At 38.4% G+C, this 22,026-nt stretch overlaps 1 protein-coding gene across 1 annotated transcript; it reads left to right on the forward strand.

Moving 5' to 3' along the window:
• The first annotated feature begins 10,262 nt into the window (after positions 1–10,262).
• Positions 10,263–11,210, forward strand: LOC108394090 (olfactory receptor 14C36-like). Its single transcript, XM_037008842.2, has one exon. It carries the CDS (start codon positions 10,263–10,265, stop codon positions 11,208–11,210), a length of 948 nt encoding a protein of 315 aa, XP_036864737.1.
• The last annotated feature ends 10,816 nt before the right edge of the window (positions 11,211–22,026 follow it).

The raw sequence follows: 22,026 nt of genomic DNA on the forward strand, positions 1-22,026 counted from the left end.
GCAACCTTCAATCTATCCTCTTTCTATCACACTCACTGAAGAAGGGAAAAAAGCCTCAAGTTGGGCACAAGGATACACTTGGGGTCTTCATTTATATAAAGAACATTATGATGAAGGCATCACCTTTACTATTAAACTCCTTAAAGAATTCCCTGCCACCCCTTCTGCTGCTATAGGCCCAAATACAGTCCTAGGTGGGAAGCACCCTCCCCCACCGAAGCTTTCCACCCTCTCGCCTAACCATAGCTTCACAACTAGCAGTCTTAAACCCTCCCCTACACTGCCAGTGTCCGCCCTAGTGAGCTCTAAAGACCTTGTCCTCACCCGTATAAATTAAACCTTCCTTAGTCTTAATTCCACCACTCCTGAGCTTACTGCCAAATGTTGGTTATGTTACCACTCTTCCCCCCCTTTTTATGAAGGTGCCGCCATCCCTGGCAACTTCTCCACCTCCAATGATACCTACAACTGCCGTTGGAAACGCACTAGTTGGGAAGGCCTAACCTTAGCCCAAGTAGTCGGTAACGGGACTTGTATAACTAACACTCTTCAAAAGATCCCTCATGAGTACATCCACCTCTGTTGAGAAATCTTCTCCATTGGACAGGGACCCCAATTTATAGTTCCCCCTAATGACACCTGGTAGGCCTGCTTAGACGGACTCACCCCCTGTGCCTACAATCCCATTTTGCAAGAGCATGGATTTTGTGTTCTCGTAAAAGTTATACCCAGGCTCATTTACTACGAGCCTGATGAGTTCTTCCATATCTGGGAACAATCTTCAGACCCTTCCCTCCCTAAATGCTCCCACCGAGAACCCATTGCTGCTGTTACTATTGCTGTTCTGCTCAGCCTAGGGACTGTAGGTGCAGGCACAAGCATATCTTCTCTGCTTCTTTCTAACTCCTGCTATCACAAGCTCAGTGCCACTATAGATCAAGATATCCAAGAATTTCAGAAAGGAATCTCTGACCTGACAGATTCAATCATGTCCCTCGCTGAAGTAGTTCTCCAAAACCGCAAAAGGCTAGACCTACTCTTTCTGCAGCAAGGCGGGCTTTGCGCCGCCCTGAAAGAAGAGTGCTGGTTCTATGGTGATAACACAGGAGTAGTTAGAGACAGTATGAAAAGAGTTAGAGAAGGGTTAGAAAAAAGAAAGAAAGAGAGAGAGCAAGATGAAAGTTGTTATAAAAATTGGTTTTCAGCCTCCCCATGGCTTACTACTCTCTTGCCCTCTCTCTTAGGCCCCCTCATAGGATTGATATTGCTCTTGTCTTTTGGCCCTTGGGCTCTTAAACATTTGATGAGCCTTATAAAGAGACAAATAGATACCTTTGGTGGCAAACCTATTCAAGTCCACCATCACAAACTAGCTCATGAGAGTGATGACGACAATGAAGCAGCCCCTCTATCTCTTCTCAGCAAAAGTAAGCACCAGCGCGACCCGCCCAGGAGTCTCTGAGTGCCAGTTGAGTACTAAGGTGGATGCGAGGCAAAGCACTGCAGAGGAAAGGCTAACGCCTGCCCTGGGTTCCTTGAGGGACATACCTGATCGCATAGAGGTTTGTGTCCTGCATCCTCCTTTCCTCAGAAAAAAGACACCTTGTGCTTAATAGAGAAACTCTTTCTCTTCAGCAGAGGCTGTAAGACTAAGAGTCCTCTTCACGCACCAGATATCCACTGAGGATCAGGCCCCTGTCCCCGCCCCTTAGCCTACTCAACCAAATCGTCTTAATTTTTAATAAAGAAAGGGGGAGATGCTGGGAGCGAGCCTATGGACTATTAGGCAATACTAGTTATGTAAGTCTTAAGACAACAGCAATCATTTCTGCAGTAAGCAGAGTTGCTCTCCTAGCCAAATCAATATAGATCTTGCAGTCAGATTCCTAAGCAATGTTTCCTCCTCTGTTCTTTCCACTGGCCTTCTAACCCTGCCAAACTCCTGCTTCTTAAGAACACCCGCTGCCCCAGGGGAAAGCCCCACGCTTAACCCTCCCTCCCAAGGGCCCCCACCCACAAGATGGTGAACTTTCTGCTTCTCTTCCGGATCCTCGGTTCCCACCGGCGCCACCTGAAGCCCAATCACCTCTCTACACATTCTCGCCAGCGCCAACTGAAGACCAATCACCTCTTTACATATATTTTCGTCACAACCTATATAAATTGAGCCTGAGAAAAATAAAATTGGTCAGCTTGTTCAGATATCCTGTCTTGCTGTCTGTTCTTTGTGTCTCTTGCCCCTTCATTCTCTCCTCCAGGTCATTGACCCCCATTGATAGTCCTGCGGGTTGGGACACCTAATGATCTGCTCTCCAAAAGGGTCATTATTCACTACTTAGTGGACACCTATCCTGCCTTTACCACATGAATTCTGCTAGTGTAACCAAATAACTCTTACAGAAAGTTTTCATTTTAAATGCCAGAAAAAAATGACAAATCAGAATAATCATTTTGCCTTTCTTGTTGGAATTATGGATTATCCATGCCTCTAAAAATCATTAGTGAAAACCAGAAAAGAGGATTTATAAAGAACTGATCAAAATGACACCAAGTGAGTCCACATATCAAAGGTGACATCATTAAAAGTTAGTGAATGTGACGTCACAGAAAGTGCCCAGAATCACCTCTCAAGTGTTCTTGACAGTAAAATTGAACCAGAATGCTCCAGACTGGATCTAGTTATTAGTTCTCTGAAAGAAAAAATATATATACACATATGTATATATCAGGAGGTATGAAAGTCAAGCCAAGGTAAATGACTCCTGAGAAGGTAACCATCCATACGCAGATTATGAGACTCTTTATAGGACAAAGTATCTCTAAGAAATAAATGATATTACCAAAAAGTAGGGAGGGTTTATTTTGTTTTAATTGGGATTCCACAGAACAGATTGTAAGACAGAGGTATGGTGGGTGTTGTTTAACTGAGAGTAGAGGGTGTAAGGAATCCACACAGGGGAGTTGGAAGGAAGCTAACAAAGTAGGCTCTGTGAAGTAGTCCAGAGTGGGCGACCGCAGCTTAAGCCTCTGGCTCATCTCCAGGAAGGTTCAGAAAGCACACACTCAGACGCACCCCTGCCAGGGGGAGAGGACATGGGCCCTGACTGCCAGAGGTGGATGAGCACTTCTCTAGTGGGGGTGCTCATTCCCTTGCTCTTCTGACCTGTGTACCCAAGAGTAAAGTGGCTTTCCATGGAGATTTAAGGGATGCATTTGAGGCTGAGCATGCTGGCTGGACACTCTTATATAATTTAAAATACTCAGTTGGCATATGACTCAGAGCAACATGTGGAATTTGTTGTGTTCTGATCCAAATAAGCCAATTGTGAAAAGACATAAGATTATTAAAATAAGTAATAAGGAATATGGCTTGATATTGATGACATTATGGAAAGACTGTTGATTTTTAAAGTGATAGATATCACAGTAATGCTGAAAGGGAGAAACTTTAAATTGCAGATAGTAATGAAGGGAAAAAGTGAAGAATATCCTGTTTTATGCTACAATATGGATGAAACTTGAGGACATTATGTTAAGTGAATACAGTAGGCACAAGATGACAAATGCTGGGTGATTCCACTTATGTGAGGCATCTAAAGTAATCAAAATCATAGAAACACGTTCATAGAAATATAATGGTGACTACCAGGAGCTGGGGGAGGTGAAAAAGAGGAGCTATGGTTTCAATTCTGCAAAAAACAAACATTCCCAGAGATTTGGTTTACAATAATGTGAATATACTTAGCACTGTTAAACTTAAAAGCAATTTGCATTCCCCTCTGTCTTCCTCTTTATTTTTCATTGCAAGCATCACCTTCTGATATTTTGTTAATTTACTTATTTAATTTAAAGTCGATTTCCCTGCTTTCCCCACTAGAGAATTTCAACTTCCATGATAATAGAGTTGTTTTTTTTTTAACTTCCCGGTTTATCTACAGTTTCTAATATAGAGCATAGCAAATATTAGGTGCTCAATAAAAATGGGTTAATGATGGTATGACTACCAAATGGGAAGTACGTAAAAGCTGGACAGTGACAAGACTTAGCTTTCCTCAGTCTCGAGTTGACCCACCTTATGCCATCATACCCACACTGTCCTTACAGGAGGTGTGCCAAGTCAGCAAAATTCTGGAGTTATATCCACTCCCTTCCCCTGGGGAGTCATTTCTCATGAGCTATTTGTATGTATCCTGTATCACAGCTACATGAATGTGTGACTATTAGTTTGTGCACAGATGTAACTATCTCCTTTCCACACAGCCAAGGGTTTCTAGATGAAAAGTCTGAGACATTCGGTATTTGACCAATTTGCAGCTGAGGCAGTTTTGCTGACCTTTATTCACCACAGAGCTCTTTCTAGACCACAGAGTGTCAGGAGCAACCATGTCCTCCCCTCAGAAAACTTAACTGATGACATAATCAAGGCTTCTATAATCTCTTACTACAGTGAGTGGTAAAAAGCCATTAATTTGACAGATAATTCATGAGATTCACATGTAGCCATACTTCCAAGTATAACAGCAGCGCCCACACATGGAGTCTTTCTTGGCCCACTTCGTTTACAATGAGCAGAAGGAGGCTGAGCTCCTCCTGGGGCTCTGGGTCTTGTAGCTGTTCAGGACTGCAATCCCAGAAGACTAATTGGAATGGCATAGAAATTGTTCCAAATTTACATATATATATGCGAGTCTGATAACCATAGTTACACTACAGAATTCCTAGTGAAGTCTTTAAATAAAGTAACACACATGTTTTTACCAGTACTCTGAAAAACTGGTTAAACTGCATTTAATCACCATGTGTGGGTGAAATTATCCTGAGGAATTGATCCTTTCCAGACATAGTGAGTATATTATTATTATCATCATCATCATCATTAATCTTGATGCTTTGTGCTCACTCTTTTGCCACCCCCATTCTGTCTTATCTGAGAAACCAAAATGAGTTAGATTTGGAATTCATTCGTGTTGACATAACCTATCTAGTTTAACACTTCAGTGAAAGTCACTCAAGCTAATTGCAAAAATGAATGTATATTAGATTAAGTACAAACTAAATGTAAACGCAAATACAAATGCTTCATATTGTATTTTGATATTTAAGTATAAAATTAAATATAGAACTGAATGATTCATTCAATGTAAAGAAAAATTCAGCTTGTGACTCTGAGCCAGAACAAACAGTGACCCAGGGAGCTGACTGCTCCTGCCATTCCCATGACTTCAAAACTCTGGGAGCTTAGGTGCGTTAATGTGTCAAAATTAAATAGGTAGTGTGCTTTGTGATAACTATCAATGGAAGATTTAAAAACCCAGCAACTGTTTATTACCTATTCAAATATCTGGGCAAAAGGCAGAGTAAACATGTCCATGAGTGCCCTTGAAAAGGAAAATTATTAAGAGGAAAATAAAGGAACATCATTTAATATAAAGCATATAAAGTAGAGTAGTTTAACTAGTCTAAGTGATTTTTAAAATGGGCTACATGGTATTTATATCTCTTGTTATTAAAATATCATGTTTAAAACCAGTTTTATTTTCTTATTTACTGTTGAGTCCCTTGTATATGATCAAGAACTGAGAAATTTTAGGGCTTAACTATAATTTCCAGAATAACTGAGTAAATAGGCAAATATATAAACAACTGGGTAATTCCATGAGTAGCTTAATTAAAACATTAATGAATGAATTATTTTTTTAAGTTCTGTAAAATAGAAAAAATGTTTTCTTCATATTGCTACATGGAAGGTTGTATATTATTTATTTACTTTGTATTGAAAATGCAGTTGAGCCAGTGACTCTGTGGACAACACTCATTAGATATTTACAGTTAGAAGAATTATTTAAAATTATTACTTCAGGGTATTTTAAATAAAATTATTTCCTAGAGGGACAAATTTGCTGATCTAGACAATTCAAGTTACAATTGGTAAATGCATGGAATGGAGTGTTTAAAAATAACATCTGATAATTATTTAGTTAAATTGTAGTAAGAATTGTAATTCCTAAAAGAACACATCTATATCTCATGATCAATAAATTTTAAAGTTTCCTTTTATATATCTAACTTTTTAGTTGTCCTCTAGCACTGAAAATGCTTCTATACAATAAGGTTATAAAATGATGTATTACTACCATTTTTTTCTGGTTTAAACAATTGAGGATAATTTATTGATCTAATTGGTTAAGACAGAACACAAGCCTTATTTTTTAATGTAAACTTTTCTGTTCTGAGACTTACATTATTTTGACACATAAAAAGTCAAGTTTAAAGAATAATTTATTTCATAAAAAATAGCAATAATAATTTAGAAGTAAGAAATTGATGATTTCCAAATGTTCAATGGCTTCAACTTGAGATAACCTTAAGCTTTTGGCTAATTTTGTCTATGGAGATTCATATGATTTTATTTTGGAAAAAAGTCAATTTTCAGAAAACATCCAACATCCTAAATATAAAGGAAGAATGTATGCAATATTTACATTTACAAATTGAGCTATTTTGAAAAACATTGATCATGTACTTCTTTTAAATGTTCTAAGAAAATAGACTTTACTGATAGTGAATGACTTTGATTCAGAAAACCTGACATGTGTCTTGCTTGTATAGATACAACTGCTTTTAACATTTTGACTAATTAAGAAGTGTGGTCTTCAGAAAAAAAAAATTAGATTATTTGAATTAGGTATCTAGGAGTGATTGATATGGAATAAAATTATTCTATTCAAAATAGAAACACAATGTCTATCTGCAAGTTACAGCATAATGCTAATAAAATATGAATAGCACTTTACACTAATCATGAACTATATGTACTCATATGTATATGCATAAACAATTGACTTCTAGTCATTTCATTGGGACCAACACCCTTAGTAACTTTTCAGCTCCTAAACCAGTGAAACAGAAGGTTTAGTTCCCCAAGTATTGAAGTTCACTTAGCAGTAGAATGAAAATGACTGTGGCATTTCAGTGAAATGAATTACAGCTTTATTAGAAAATATTCAAGATAAAACGGACACATTCTCAGAATGTCGACACTGTAAGGTATGTTAATTGATACATCAAAGAGAATATTCTTTGTAATTCTCTAAGAAATTATATACAAATATTTTCAGATAAACCAACTCAGAATTAACTAACAATGGGAAAACTTTTTACTGAAATTTTAACTTAAAATTAGTCATTTTATTAAACTTAGGACTTTTTCAGGATTAGAGTATTACATCAAAAATACTTATAATTCTTTTGTGTGTTTAGAATTTAAACTCATAATTCAGTGTCTGACTCAAATCAAGATGTGGAATGAATCAGGGTAGGAAAAATCATTATTTTGTCTGGAAAAATCAAATGTTGACTTTATTTATTAAATCAATTCCACAGATATATACAGGGCTTCTTTTTACACAAGACAAAGGGAAAACATTACTTCAGTCAGGAAAAGTAAAAAATGTGTCTCTATTTCCATAACTGTTTGCTGGTTTCCAAGCAAGTTAATTTACCTGACCAATCCCAGCTCCCCTCCCTAGTCACACACTCTTTCTTACATGTCTATCGCCCCTTTGCATTTTCATCAAAGTACATAAAACTACCTGAAATATTTGATTTCTCCTTAAATATTAACTATTCACTGTCAGTTTCTTCTAACAGAATACAGATTTCGTGAGGCTAGGAATTTGTTTTGTTGCCTTTATTATTCACAAAACTTCTGGTCTTAGGTATATATATGTTGAACCACTGACTCAAAGACTAAATCTATGAATGAGCATACATTATTAAAATTGAGTATAATAGTTTATGCAGTTATCATGTTTTGACAGGTGAAGTGACTACATCTTGGGTGAAGGACGGTTCTAAACTCACTTGCCTGGTAAGCGGCAGTGATACTTCCTAGATTTCGTGTCTCCTTATTCCACAGATGAGGTCTTCGTGGCTCTTCCATAGGAGAATTTATGCTGCTGGAAACTATTTGGATTCATGCTTTAATGCCTAATGTAATCATATATGAAACGTCTGTACAGGAAATTATAATTACTTCGTCATCACAAAAGTATGAGGACATTATTTGGAAAACTATAGAGATATTGAATCAGCCCACTCCCAGTGCCACTTGGATGAGGCATGTCCATGAGAACCACAGGGGAGACAGCTTGGAAATATCAGCGGTTAAATGTGCGGAATTTTTTCTCTCTATTAGAAGGGGTTACAGTACTGCCATTGAGAGATTTAGACTCGATATACAAATTTTATTTAGAAAGTATCTGACTACATACGCATACATGCTAGAAAAATTGGCCTTTAAAATAATGGAACACAGAAATAGTAGCAGTATTTATGAAAATGAGATATTTAAAGAGCATTTATGATACTCTCAGTCTTTTTCTAAATGTGTTACATGTAGTCTCATCTGATCCTGCCCAGTTTATATGAGAGGTAGTGCACTGCTCCCAGTTTGATAAGATATAGAGATTGAGCCTATAGTTTGAAATGCTCATTTCACTCATGATAAAAATGAGTATTTTGATCCAGACAGCTGGAAATCAAAACCATAACTACAAACTACTTTTCCCTCTATCCAAAGAACCTTGAAAATATTCAGACCACAGATGTTTTAGTTCACTTGTTAAACATGTAGAGGTAGTATCTTGTTGATGAGAGTATTTTCTCCTCTGTCCTGGAAGCCTTGTGTAGATAAAGAATTAGTGGTAACAATATTTTAGTAATGTAATAGCTTATTCCCCATTTAAAAAAAATCTATACTTAATATCAAATATGTTTAAGTAGCTTTACCTGACATTTGAAGGGCATAAGTTTTCATAAAATTCAAAAATTGGAGAACTTGAAAGCATTAATAGAACAGGTAGCTCAAAGCATCTACTCAATTTATTTCCGCTCTGAAATGTCTGAAGTGTCATAAAATTGATGAGATAAAAAAGAGGTCATGCCTGTGGCTTACATCTCTGAAGACCTTCACAGGCAGATGTTTGATAAGTTCATGATAGGTGATATTAGCAAAATAATGTCTGAGAGAACAGGTCAGTGTAAATGGGTCTGGATTGTAAGATTTTTTAAGAGAACTTAAAAGACCTTTACTTTCACACAAAGTGAGAGTACAATCAATTCAACTCTGGACATGGTTATTTGGAGGAACTTAGAAGAAAGAGCTGTGGAAGAGTGATGGCTGAGATCCAGGAGAACACAGGTGATGTGGCCACGTCCAGATGGGTGTTGGCCGATACGTCCACTGATGAATAAACCGAACAGACCGAGGACAGAAGATACAAGCCCCAGAGAATTTTTGGCAACAGCCAACACTTGACTTGTTAAAGGATGCAAAAACAAAGACAGATATTTCAGAAAACTTGTTGAAAAAGATGAAGGTCACAGTGAGAAAAAGCAAAATAAGTAATTTAGAAGGAGAAAGCTAAATTAGTATTAAAAGATATTATGCCATTATTTCGTTGTTTCCTTTTGTTTTTCAGCCAGTAGAATCAAAGAAGTTTTGAAAAGTACCAAGACTGAAGGTGATAATGGGGGAATATTAGGGGTGAGTTTCAGGAGTCTCTAAGAAAACAAGAATATCTGGTTCACTCCTTCTGTCTTTGAAAGGAGAGATGAACGACTAGAAAAATAATGAGATGTATAAAAGTTTAACAGAAAAATGAGGAGTAGATTTGGTGTGTGTAAATATATCAGGTAACATGATCCATTTGAAGTAAGCAAAGTCCCAATGATATTAATATTTAATGTTATAGGGACATCATTATGCATAAAAGGCATGCTCTAGAAGAAAAGGTTACTTTTCCCCATATTGTCTGAACCCTCACATAAAAATGTAAGACTGAAACACAGCCACAATATTCTATTTTAATTATCCTATATTTAACAACATGATTTCCCAAAATTATTTTAAAATGTAACTATGTTTATGTAATCTATACCTATATTTATTTCTATTTGACTATGAGAAAATTGCATTCTCCAATGGAAACATATAGAGATGTATATTGAACTTTTATATGTCTGTTGTTTCTGAGCGATTAGGCTGATTGCCACTCCACTACTCCCGCAAGAATAAGAATGTCATACAGACTGATGAAGGGTCACTTAGTTTTCCTTCAAACATACTAGGAACGTCGTTATAGACTGAAATACATAGAGGTCAGGACTGAAACAGCTGAGGGCATTGCCCCATGACTTGACTCTTCCTGGGTTCAGCACATCTCTCCTTACTTCCCAGGTGCAAGCTGTGTGACCCACTGATGCCAAATTCCACGACGATGCTGGAATTTCTCCTCATGGGTTTTTCTGATGTATGGGAACTAAGGGCTTTGCACACCATCTCCTTCTCTCTGATGTATTTGGTGACATTAATGGGGAACATTCTCATTGTTACTGTCACCACCCTTGACAGGAGCCTTCACACACCCATGTACTTCTTCCTCAGAAATCTGTCCATCCTGGACGTGTGCTACACATCTGTAACAGTGCCTAACTCATGCATCAACGCCTTGCTTGGCAGCAGGACCATTTCAAAGGCTGGATGTGTAGCTCAGGTCTTCCTGGTGGTTTTCTTTGTGTATGTGGAGCTTCTGCTCCTCACCATCATGGCCCGTGACCGCTATGTGGCCATCTGCCAGCCCCTCCATTACCCTGTGATCATGAGCCCTCGGGTCTGTGTCCAGATGACCCTGGCCTCTATCCTCAGTGGTCTCGCCTATGCAGGTGTGCACACAGGTAACACATTCCGGCTTTCCTTCTGTCGGTCCAACGTGGTCCACCAGTTCTTCTGTGACATCCCCTCCCTGCTGAGGCTCTCCTGCTCTGACACCTCCAGCAGTGAGATGATGGTCGTGGCCTCTGGCCTGGGGATTGGTGGTGGCTGCTTCATCTACATCATCAAGTCTTACATTCACATATTTTCCACTGTGCTCAAGTTTCCAAATGGAGCAGACAGAACAAAGGCCTTCTCCACCTGTGTCCCCCACATCCTCGTGGTGTCTGTCTTCCTCAGCTCCGGCTTTTATGTGTATCTGAGGCCATCCACCATCTCTGCCACCATCCAGGACATGGTCTTCTCTGTTTTCTACTCCATCATCCCCCCACTCTTCAACCCTATTATCTACAGCCTTAGAACTGAACAAATAAAATTTGCCATCAAGAAAATCATGAAAAGAATGTCTTACTCAGGAAGGAAATGTCGAGGGTAACCTAAATTACCAAGAGAACTTTATGTTTTCAGCAGTAAAGTAAGGTAACTGATTAGGATTATGTAGATATAGCTGATGTAAATTGAATAAATATCCTTAAATTGTATCATTGATCAAAATCTTTCCTTTTTGAAGGTTGTGGATTATTTGAATATGCCAATGGGTAAAAGATCGAGTGTTACAAGTAAGAGATCCCACTCCTGCTTTGACGAGATAAGGGGCCTCCCTAAAATGTCAGTCTTAAAGAGCCAAAGGTTTTCCTGAGAAATATTGCATGTTAAGCTTCTGTTCTACATTTCTACAATCTTTAAATATTTGCCAACCTAGAATTAAAACAATGTTAATTAATTTTGACAGGTCACATTTGATATTACTATAAAGAAGAAATAAAAATATCCAGTCACTTATTAATTTAAAAATAAATATGAAAAATATATATTCTTTTGAATGCCATAAAATATGAATGAAATGTGCTTTATATTATGAAAAGAAAACTGGGTTTGGCAGGAGTATGGAATCATTTTGAGAAGATAAACAATTTACACAGTTTCTCTTACATGGAAAAAGAGAACAGATGCATTATACATGTCATCAGAACAAATGTTTGTTAAAAATATGTTCAAATGGCTCAAAAGTACATTTATTTACTGATGCATCAATTATTATTTGCTACATTTATTCAAGAATGTACAAATTTTACCTTCTCCCTTATTATCATGTGCTTCTCCTCACATATATTAAAGCCACATTAAAAATAATATTAATTTGATTGGATTAAAGATGGCAGCATGAGAAGAGAGACAGGGGCTTCTTCCTAAAACTGGATACAAGTAGAAAATATAGTTTGTGCAACTAATCCTGAGAGAGCAACAGGAAAGAGGACTGTGCCAGACTTCACACACCTGAAGAAAAGAGCAGACCTCAGCAAACGGGGTAACGTACCAGAGCTGTGGCTCCACAGGACCTGAGCACCGCCCCCACACCAGGTCACCAGCAGGAGGAAGACAAACGGAGCAGGGAGGGAGTGGAAGGCTTGGGACTGCTGAATACCTAGCTCCAGAGATCTGTGCTGGGAGCACAAACCTACATTTCACGGTGCTTTCATCATACTCTTCTGATTACGGGGGTTGAAAGCTGGGACAGGTGGAGTTCCTGTGGAGAATGGGATTCTGGCTGCTTGTGGAAAGCAGGGATCCATATCCAGCTGCTCTGGGACAAAAGCTTATATCTGTGTGCTCCACCCACTGGTTCAGACAATGAAGGCAGGTATAGCAGCTGGGAAGCAGGGAACAGCTCTTTCCTCCTCCAAGGCACCAATACTGCTCCGATGTGACCCCAGACATTGCTTCAGGGGCTGAGCAGATCCATAGACTACAGCTTCTGGACACTAGAGGGTGGCATAAACACCAAAGAAAACTGTCCAGAGTAAAATTAATATAACTCCAGAGAAAGACTTAAATGATGTGGACCTTATGACTCTTCCTGAAAGGGAGTTCAAAATAAAAATCATCAGCATGCTAATGGAGGTACGGAAAGATATCCAAGAACTCAGGAAGGACTTCAGGTCAGGAATCCAATCACTGAGGAGCACAATGGAGGGTATTGAAAGCAGGTTGGATATGGTGGAGGAGACAATAAATGAAATAGAAACTAGACAAGAGGAATACAAAGATGCTGAGGCACAGAGAGAAAAAAGGATCTCTAAGAATGAAAGAATATTGAGAGAACTGTGTGACCAATCCAAAGAGAACAATATTCACATTATAGGGATATCAGAAGAAGAAGAGAGAGAGAAAGGGAGAGAAAGTGTCTCTGAGGAGGTAGTTGCTGAAAACTTCCCCAGTCTGGGGAAGGAGTTAGTCTCTCAGGCCATGGAGATCCACAGATCCCCATACACAAGGGACCCAAGGAAGACAACTCCAAGACAAATAGTAAAAAAAATTGGCAAAAATGAAGGATAAGGACAGACTATTAAAAGCAGCCAGAGAGAGAAATAAGATCACATACAAAGGGAAGCCCATCAGGCTAACATCAGACTTCTTGGCAGAAAACTTACAGGACAGAAGGGAGTGGCATGATGTATTTAATGCCATGAAGCATAAGGGACTGGAACCAAGACTACTTTATTCAGAAAGATTATCATTTAAATTTGGAGGGATTAAACAATTTCCAGGTAAGCAAAAGCTGAGAGAATTTACCTCCCATAAACCATCTCTACAGTCTATTTTGGAAGGACTGTTATAGATGGAAGGGTTCCTAAGGTTTAATAGCTGTCACCAGAGGTAATAAAACCACAGTAAAGAAAGTAGAACAGCTAATTAATAAGCAAATGCAAAATTAAATTAACTATCCCCAAGTCAATCAAGGGACAGACAAAAAGTACAGAATATGATACATAAAATATAAATAATAGATGAAGAATAAAAAGGAGGAGAAACAGAAAAGAACCTTTAGATTTTGTTTGTAGCAGCATACTAAGTGAGTTAAGTTAGACTTTTAGATAGTAAGGAAATTAACCTAGAAGCTTTGGTAACCACGTATCTAAAGCCTGCAATGACAATAAGTACATACCTATTGATAATCACCCTAAATGTAAATGGACTGAATGCACCAACTAAAAGACATAAAGACACTGAATGGATAGAAAAACAAGACCCATCTATATGCTGCTTAGAAGAGACTCACCTCAAACTCAAAGACATGCACAGACTAAAAGTCAAGGGATAGAAAAAGATATTACATGCAAACAACAGGGAGAAAAAAGCAGGTGTTACAGGGCTAGTATCAGAAAAAATAGACTTCAAAACAAAGCAAGTAACAAGAGATAAAGAAGGACATCACATAATGATAAAGGACTCAGTCCAACAAGAGGATACAACCATTATAAATATATACGCATCCAACACAGGAGACAAGCATACGTGAAACAAATACTCACAGAATTAAAGGAGGAAATACAATGCAATGCATTCGTTCTAGGAGACTTCAACACACCACTCACTCCAAAGGACAGATCAACCAGACAGAAAGTAAGTAAGGACACAGAGTCATTGAACAACACAGATGGACCTAGTAGACATCTATAGAACTCTACACCCAAAAGCAACAGGATACACATTCTTCTCAAATGCACATAGAACATTCTCAAGAATAGACCACATACTAGCCACAAAAAGAGCCTCAGTAAATTCAAAAAGATTGAAATTCCACCAACCAAGTTTTCAGGCCACAAAGGTATAAAACTAGAAATAAATTGTACAAAGAAAGCAAAAAGGCTCACAAACACATGGAGGCTTAACAACACGCTCCTAAATAGTCAATGGATCAACCACCAAATTAAAATGGAGATCCATCAATATATGGAAATAAATGACAACAATAACACAAAGCCCCAACTTCTGTGAGACTCAGCAAAAGCAGTCTTAAGAGGAAAGTATATAGCAATCCAGGCATATTTAAAGGAGGAGGAACAAACCCAAATGAATAGTCTAACATCACAATTAATAAAATTGCAAAAAGAGGAACAAATGAGGCCTAAAGTCAGCAGAAGGAGGGACATAATAAAGATCATAGAAGAAATAGATAAAATTGAGAAGAATAAAACAGTAGAAAAAAATCAATGAAACCAAGAGCTGGTTCTTTGAGAAAATAAACAAAATAGATAAGCCTCTAGCCAGACTTATTAAGAGAAAAAAAAATCAACACACATCAACAGAATCAGAAATGAGAAAGGAAACATCATGATGGACCCAACAGAAATACAAAGAATTATTAGAGACTACTATGAAAACCTATATGATAAGAAACCTGAAAACCTACAAGAAATGGACAACTTCCTAGAAAAATACAACCATCCAAGACTGACCAAGGAAGAAACACAAAATCTAAACAAACCAATTACCAGCTAAGAAACTGAAGCGGTAATCAAAAAACCCAAGAAAAAAAAACCTGGACCAGATGTATTTACCTCGGAATTTTATCAGACATACAGAGAAGATATAATACCTATTCTCCTTAAATTTTTTCAAAAAAATAAAAGAGGAGGGAATACTCCTAAACTCATTCTATGAAGCCAACATCACCCTAATACGAAAACCAGGCAAAGACCCCACCAAAAAAGAAAATTACAGACCAATATCCCTGATGAACGTAGATGCAAAAATACTCAACAAAATATTAGCAAACCGAATTCAAAAATACATCAAAAGGATCATACACCATGACCAAGTGGGACTCGTCTCAGGGATGCAAGGATGGTACAACATTCAAAAATCCATCAACATCATCCACCACATCAACAAAAAGAAGGAAAAAAAACCCACATGATCATCTCTGTAGATGATGAAAAAGCATTTGACAAAATTCAACATCCATTCATGATAAAAAGTCTCAACATAATGGGTATAGAGGGCAAGTACCTCTACATAAAAAAGCCCATATATGATAAACCTACAGCCAACATCATACTGAACAGTGAGAGGCTGAAAGCTTTTCCTCTGAGATCAGGAACAAGACAGGGATGCCCACTCTCCCCAATGTTATTCAACACAATACTGGAAGACCTAGCCACGGAAATTAAACAAAACAAAGAAACACAAGAAATCCAGATTGGTAAAGAAGAAGTTAAACCGTCACTATTTGCAAATGACATGATATTGTACATAAAAAACCCTAAAGACTCCACTCCAAAACTACTAGAACTGATATCAGAATACAGCAAAGTTGCAGGATTCAAAATTAACACACAGAAATCTGTGGCTTTCCTATACACTAACAATGAACTAATAGAAAGAGAAATCAGGAAAACAATTCCATTCACAATTGCATGAAAAAGAATAAAATACCTAGGAGTAATCCTATCCAAGGAAGTGAAAGACCTTTACCCTGAAAACTATAAGAAACTTTTAAGAGAAATTAAAGAGGGCACTAGCAAATGGAAACTCATCCCATGCTCTTGGCAAGGAAGAATTAATATCGTCAAAATGGCCATCCTGCCCAAAGAAATATACAGATTTGATGCAATCCCTATCAAATTACCAACAGCATTCTTCAACGAACTGGAACAAATAGTTCAAAAATTCATATGGAAACACCAAAGACCACTAATAGCCAAAACAATTCTGAGAAGGAAGAATAAAGTGGGAGGAATCTTACTCCCCAACTTCAAGCTCTACTACAAAGCCACAGTAATCAAGACAATTTGGTACTGGCACAAGAACAGAGCCACAGACCAGTGGAACAGAAGAGACTCCAGACATTAAACCAAACATATATGGTCAATTAATATTTGATAAAGGAGGCATGGACATACAATGGGGAAATTGCAGTCTCCTCAACAGATGGTGCTGGCAAAACTGGAGAGCTACATGTAAGAGAATGAAATTGGAACACTGTCTAACCCCATAAGCAAAAGTAAATTTGAAATGGATCAAAGACCTGAATGTAAGTCATGAAACCATAAAACTCTTAGAAAAAAACATAGGCAAAAATCTCTTAGACATAAACATGAGCGACTTCTTCATGAACATATCTCCCTGGGCAAGGGAAACAAAAGCAAAAATGAACAAGTGGGACTATATCAAGCTGAAAAGCTTCTGTAAAGCAAAGGACACCCTCAATACAACAAAAAGGTACCCTACAGTATGAGAGAATGTATTCGTAAATGACAGATCCGATAAAGGGTTGACATCCAAAATATATAAAGAGCTCACACACCTCAACAAACAAAAAGCAAATAATCCAATTAAAAAATGGGCAGAGAAGCGGAACAGACACTTCTCCAAAGAAGAAATTAAATGTCCAATAGACACATGAAAAGGTGCTCCACATCGCTAGTCATCAGAGAAATGTAAATTAAAACAACAATGAGATATCACCTCACACCAGTAAGGATTTCCACCATCCAAAAGATAAACAACAACAAATGTTGGCGAGGTTGTGGAGAAAGGAGAACCGTCCTACACTGCTGGTGGAATGTAAATTCGTTCAACCAGGTTCCTCAAAAAGCTCAAAATAGATATACCATTTGACCCAGGAATTCCACTTCTAGGAATTTACCCTAAGAGTGCAGCACTCCAGTTTAAAAAGACAGATGCACCCCTATGTTTATCGCTGCATTACTTACAATAGCCAAAATATGGAAGCAACCTAAATGTCCATCAGTAGATGAATGGATAAAGAAGAGGTGGTACATATACGCAATGGAATATTTATTACTCAGCCATAAGAGAAAAACAGATCCCACCATTCACAACAACATGAATGGAGCTACAGGGTATTATGCCCAGTGAAATAAGCCAGGAGGAGAAAGACAAGTACCAAATGATTTCACTCATATGTGGAGTATAAGAACGAAGAAAAACTGAAGGAACAAAACAGCAGCAGAATCACAGAACCCAAGAAGGGACTAACAGTTACCAAAGGGAAAGGGACTGGGGAGGATGGGTGGGAAGGGAGGGATAAGGGTGGGGAAAAAGAAAGGGAGCCTTACAATTAGCATGTATAATGTAGGGGGGGCACGGAGAGGGCTGTGCAACACAGAGAAGACAAGTAGTGATTCTACAGCATCTTACTATGCTGATGGACAGTGATTGTAATGGGGTTTGTGGGGGGGACTTGGTGAAGGGGGGAGTCTAGTAAACATAATGTTCTTCATGTAATTGTAGATTAATGATAACAAAATGAATTAATATAATAATAATAATAAAGAAATGGAAAAAGTTTTGTATAAGAAATCTAAACCCCACAGAACTTGTGTGGTGGTGATAACTGCTGTATATATATATAGTGCTTTATAATATAGAAACCATTTAATAAAAATGATCTAACTCTAAAAAAGAAAATACCATTAATTTGCTTTCTGATAATGTTATCTGAAAGATTTATTCTCATGTTGATAGTGTCAGCCATCATTTGGTAGGCTTTACTGCATTACTGGTGACCCCAAAGTCTTAGCAGCATAATACAATGAAGTTTTATTTCTAACTCACAGTATCTGCCAAATGTGTGTTAGCAGGGGGGTTCTCTGTGATGGATGCAGTTGACTGAGGATTGGAAATAAGGGCTGAGTCACACTGAAATATGATTCATAAGCCTTTACTGAAAAATGCAAGTTGAAAAAGTGGGAACACTCTGCAATCAGAAGCTAAGTGACTTCCTGACTGTGGGCCTGAAAGTACTGGTTTTATGAGATCTTTCAAAAACATACATGTAACCTAAGGTAGCCCCTGCCTACATTCCCAGAAGATTTTGCATCCACAGTGGAGAAGGACTCTTGGACTCCAAAGCAGACAAACAGAAAATACTACAAAGCAATCAAAGGACACATTTTGAAAAAGAAGGATTAACAGTAAAAATACAAAATATATATTTGGAAAAAAATTCAAACATACGTTTTTACATCAAGAAGGATCACAATACAAATGATACAGCATTCATTCGATGTACACCTAAAAACAAGAAGAGTTATGACGGAGTTTTTTTCTGTTCCAAAATTACATGAAATCATTTTGAATTTGGGAAGTGTGAGAATATAAAATTCCATAGTCAGCTCTCAGCCATGCTGAGAGTTTTTGTCTCTACTAGTCATTTCTGCTCACATTTTATTGGCTGAATAAGTCACATGGCCATATTTACTGTTGGCGGTGGGGTGGGTGGAGGGGCTGTCTCCCCAAGCTTGCAACAAAAGGAGAACAGTAATGCCAGTAAGTCCCACGGATAGTGTACGTCTCCCTGGCTGAGAAGTGGAAATGTCAGATTCTGAGTGCCTCAGCCATGTGACCACTGTGAACACTCTGGTCACTTTAAATATTCTGAACCCTCACACTATAATCAACAATTTCAAAGCATAAGTGTAGCCAACTGTGGCATGAACCGGGCAAAGTTTTTTCGATGCGTTGTCTTCTGCAGCGCCTCAGTGCCTGCCGTGGCCAATGATGATGCTCTCCCTGTAAGATGAGCGCCTGGACTTAGAAATATGTGAGCTTGTTCTCTATGTTGTTTGTTTCAGCTGAATGTTATTTCCTTTCTACTGTTAACTTTGGGTTCAGTTTATTCTGATTTTTTTTATTTCTATGAAGTATAAATTTAGATTGTTTATTTGAAGTCTTTCTTTTTTTGATATAGGCATTTATAACTGCAACCTTCCTTCTACACACTCCTGCTACTGCATCGTATGAGCTTGTGTTTACTGTGTTTCATTTCCACTTACCTCAGGATGTTTTCTGATTTCAGAGTTAATTTCTAGGTTTTTTTTTGTTTGTTTTTTTTTACTGTTGGTTATAAAAGAGTATACTGTTTCATTGCCAACAATTTGAGTATTTTTTTAATCTTCTTACTACCACTGATTTCTAGTTTCACAGCACTGTTTTTGAAAAACGTACCTTATGTGATTCCAGTCTCCTTAAATTTGTTAAAACTTGTTTTGTGTCCACCAATATGTGAATGGATAAAGATGTGGTACATATACATAGTGGAATAATTAGCCATAAAAAGAAAACAAATCCTACCATTTGCAACAACATGGTTGGAGCTAGAGGGTATTATGCTCAGTGAAATAGCCATGCAGAGAAACACAAATACCATATAATTGCACTTATATGCAGAATCTAAAAAAAATGAATAAATAAAATGAACAAAACAGCAGTAGACTAAGAACTCAAGAGACACTGAAAAGTGCCTGGTAGTTTCCATGGGGGTTGGGGGCAGGTTGGGGTGGGTGGGTAAAATAGGTGAAGGGGATAAAGAGGCACAAAATCTCAGTCAAAATATGAATTAGTTATGGGGATGAAAGTACAGCGTAGAGAATATGGTCAGTGGTTCCATAACATCTTCCTATGTTGATAGACAGTAACTACACTAGTAGGAGTGAGGATTTAATGTGTGTAACTGTCAAATCACTACATTTTATATTTGAAGCCAATATAATATTGTATATCAACTGTACTTCAATAAAAAAGAAATACTAATACAATAGTTGCTGACAAATTGAGCTAAATATTAGAAAATAAGCAAAATAGAAAATTGCATGTGAGTCATCCATCGATGAAATGTCCAAGAGCAAATGCTCCTTTTCCAGTTGCTTAATGCTGTGAAACAATTACCCCGAACTTAGTGGCTTCAAACAATATTTTATTATCTCTTAGAGTTTCTGTGAGTCAGGAATCCAGGAATGCTTGCACAGATGACCTAGCTCAAAGAAGCTTGTGTAGCCAGAGTGACTGCACTGGAAGCACAGGGGTCTGACTCAGTGAGGGGATGCCTGGGAATCTCCGTCATGTCTCTCATCTCTATCTCTATCTCTATCTCTATCTCTATCTCTATCTCTATCTCTATCTCTATCTCTATCTCTATCTCTATCTATCTACCTCTATCTCTATCTCTAATCTCTATCTCTACCTCTATCTCTATCTCATCTCTTCCTATACCTCTATCTACCTATCTATCTCTATCTCTATTTCTATCTCTATCATCCGTATCTTTTCTTCCACAATGTTACTGTAGGTGACTAATTTCTTCTCATCATGAAAGCTTCAGAAAACTAGACTGTTTACGGAGTGGTTGAAATGTCTAAGATAAGGTATTACTAAGAACAAAGTGGACATGCACAGGGAATAGGTCTCAGACACCATAGAGCATCTTTTCTGCTCACACTGTATTGCTTGAGGCAGTAACAGAGACCTACCACATGCAAGCACCGCGGAATATGTATTTTACTTCCTGAATGGGAAGTAGTAAGTTTCTAGAAAATTTGTGAGTGCAAGATGTAGCTGGCAGTGATTTTTAGAAAATAATCTGCCACAGTGCACACCGTGAATGCACCCTGCCCCAAAGCAAAATGTGTTCGTGCTGCCTTCAAAAGGCCTGGCCCCCAAAAATGAAGCACAAAATTCAATCTGGTATGACACCAAACTCATCAGTCCTTATCATCTCGATCTATAAACAAGATCTGGGGATAAATAAAGCATCTTAGGTGAAGTTGCTTGTTGTCTGATCTGAATGTCATTTTTTAAAAATTCTGATAACGTGTGAACTAAAGAGAAAGTTACCTGTCCTGTCACACACCCTGTGCCATGGCGGGAGGCACTGATCACACCGGTAAAGCACGCTTGCTCTAAATGGTGAAAAAAAAAATGCTACAAAGAAGGCATTGGTCATGGCGATTCTGAAGTCTAGTCAGGCACATGGGCCTCAGTCCGGGCTCAGTGTGGCGGCTGCAAATACTTCTCCTCATGTGGGGAAGTTGGGGCTTCTATGGCCAGGATCCTCACTGACCTTAGACCACCTGATGATGTAACTGGCTTGTTGCTAGGCTACGGCCTCCATGCCTGCAGGCAATGAGCTGTTACTGCGCTATAGAGAGAGAGCTCTGCACAGTGCTCCAGGTGGAGGCGGGGAGCCAGTGCTCGGCCTACTGCCCGGAGAACACGCGGGGAAACAAACCCTTTCACCCCAACAACGTTTGCTGTCATTTTCTTTGATCCCATTGAATCCACAGCGAACTTGCCCGGGGCTGGAACCCATGGGCAGGACACCTGAGCTCATGGTCTCACTCTTTGCTCTAGGAATTCCCCCCGCAGTGCTGCTTCCCTCTGAGTAAGGAAGCTGATTTTGCAACAGAGCAGACTTCCGCCTGATTTCTGCAGCAGTCTAGTAGTCCGAAAGCAGCTTTTCACTGTATAAAGCCCACTCCTTGCACAGCGTAAGAGTCCTCAAGACCAGCTTCGCTTCCGACACCAACTACAAGATTCAGAGTCCCCAGAACCATGCTCAGTTTCGGTCAATGGATGGAAATATTCATGGAACTCAGGAAAACCAC

The sequence above is a fragment of the Manis javanica genome, chromosome 14, assembly GCF_040802235.1.
Source record: "Manis javanica isolate MJ-LG chromosome 14, MJ_LKY, whole genome shotgun sequence".
Classification (NCBI taxonomy): Eukaryota; Metazoa; Chordata; class Mammalia; order Pholidota; family Manidae; genus Manis; species Manis javanica.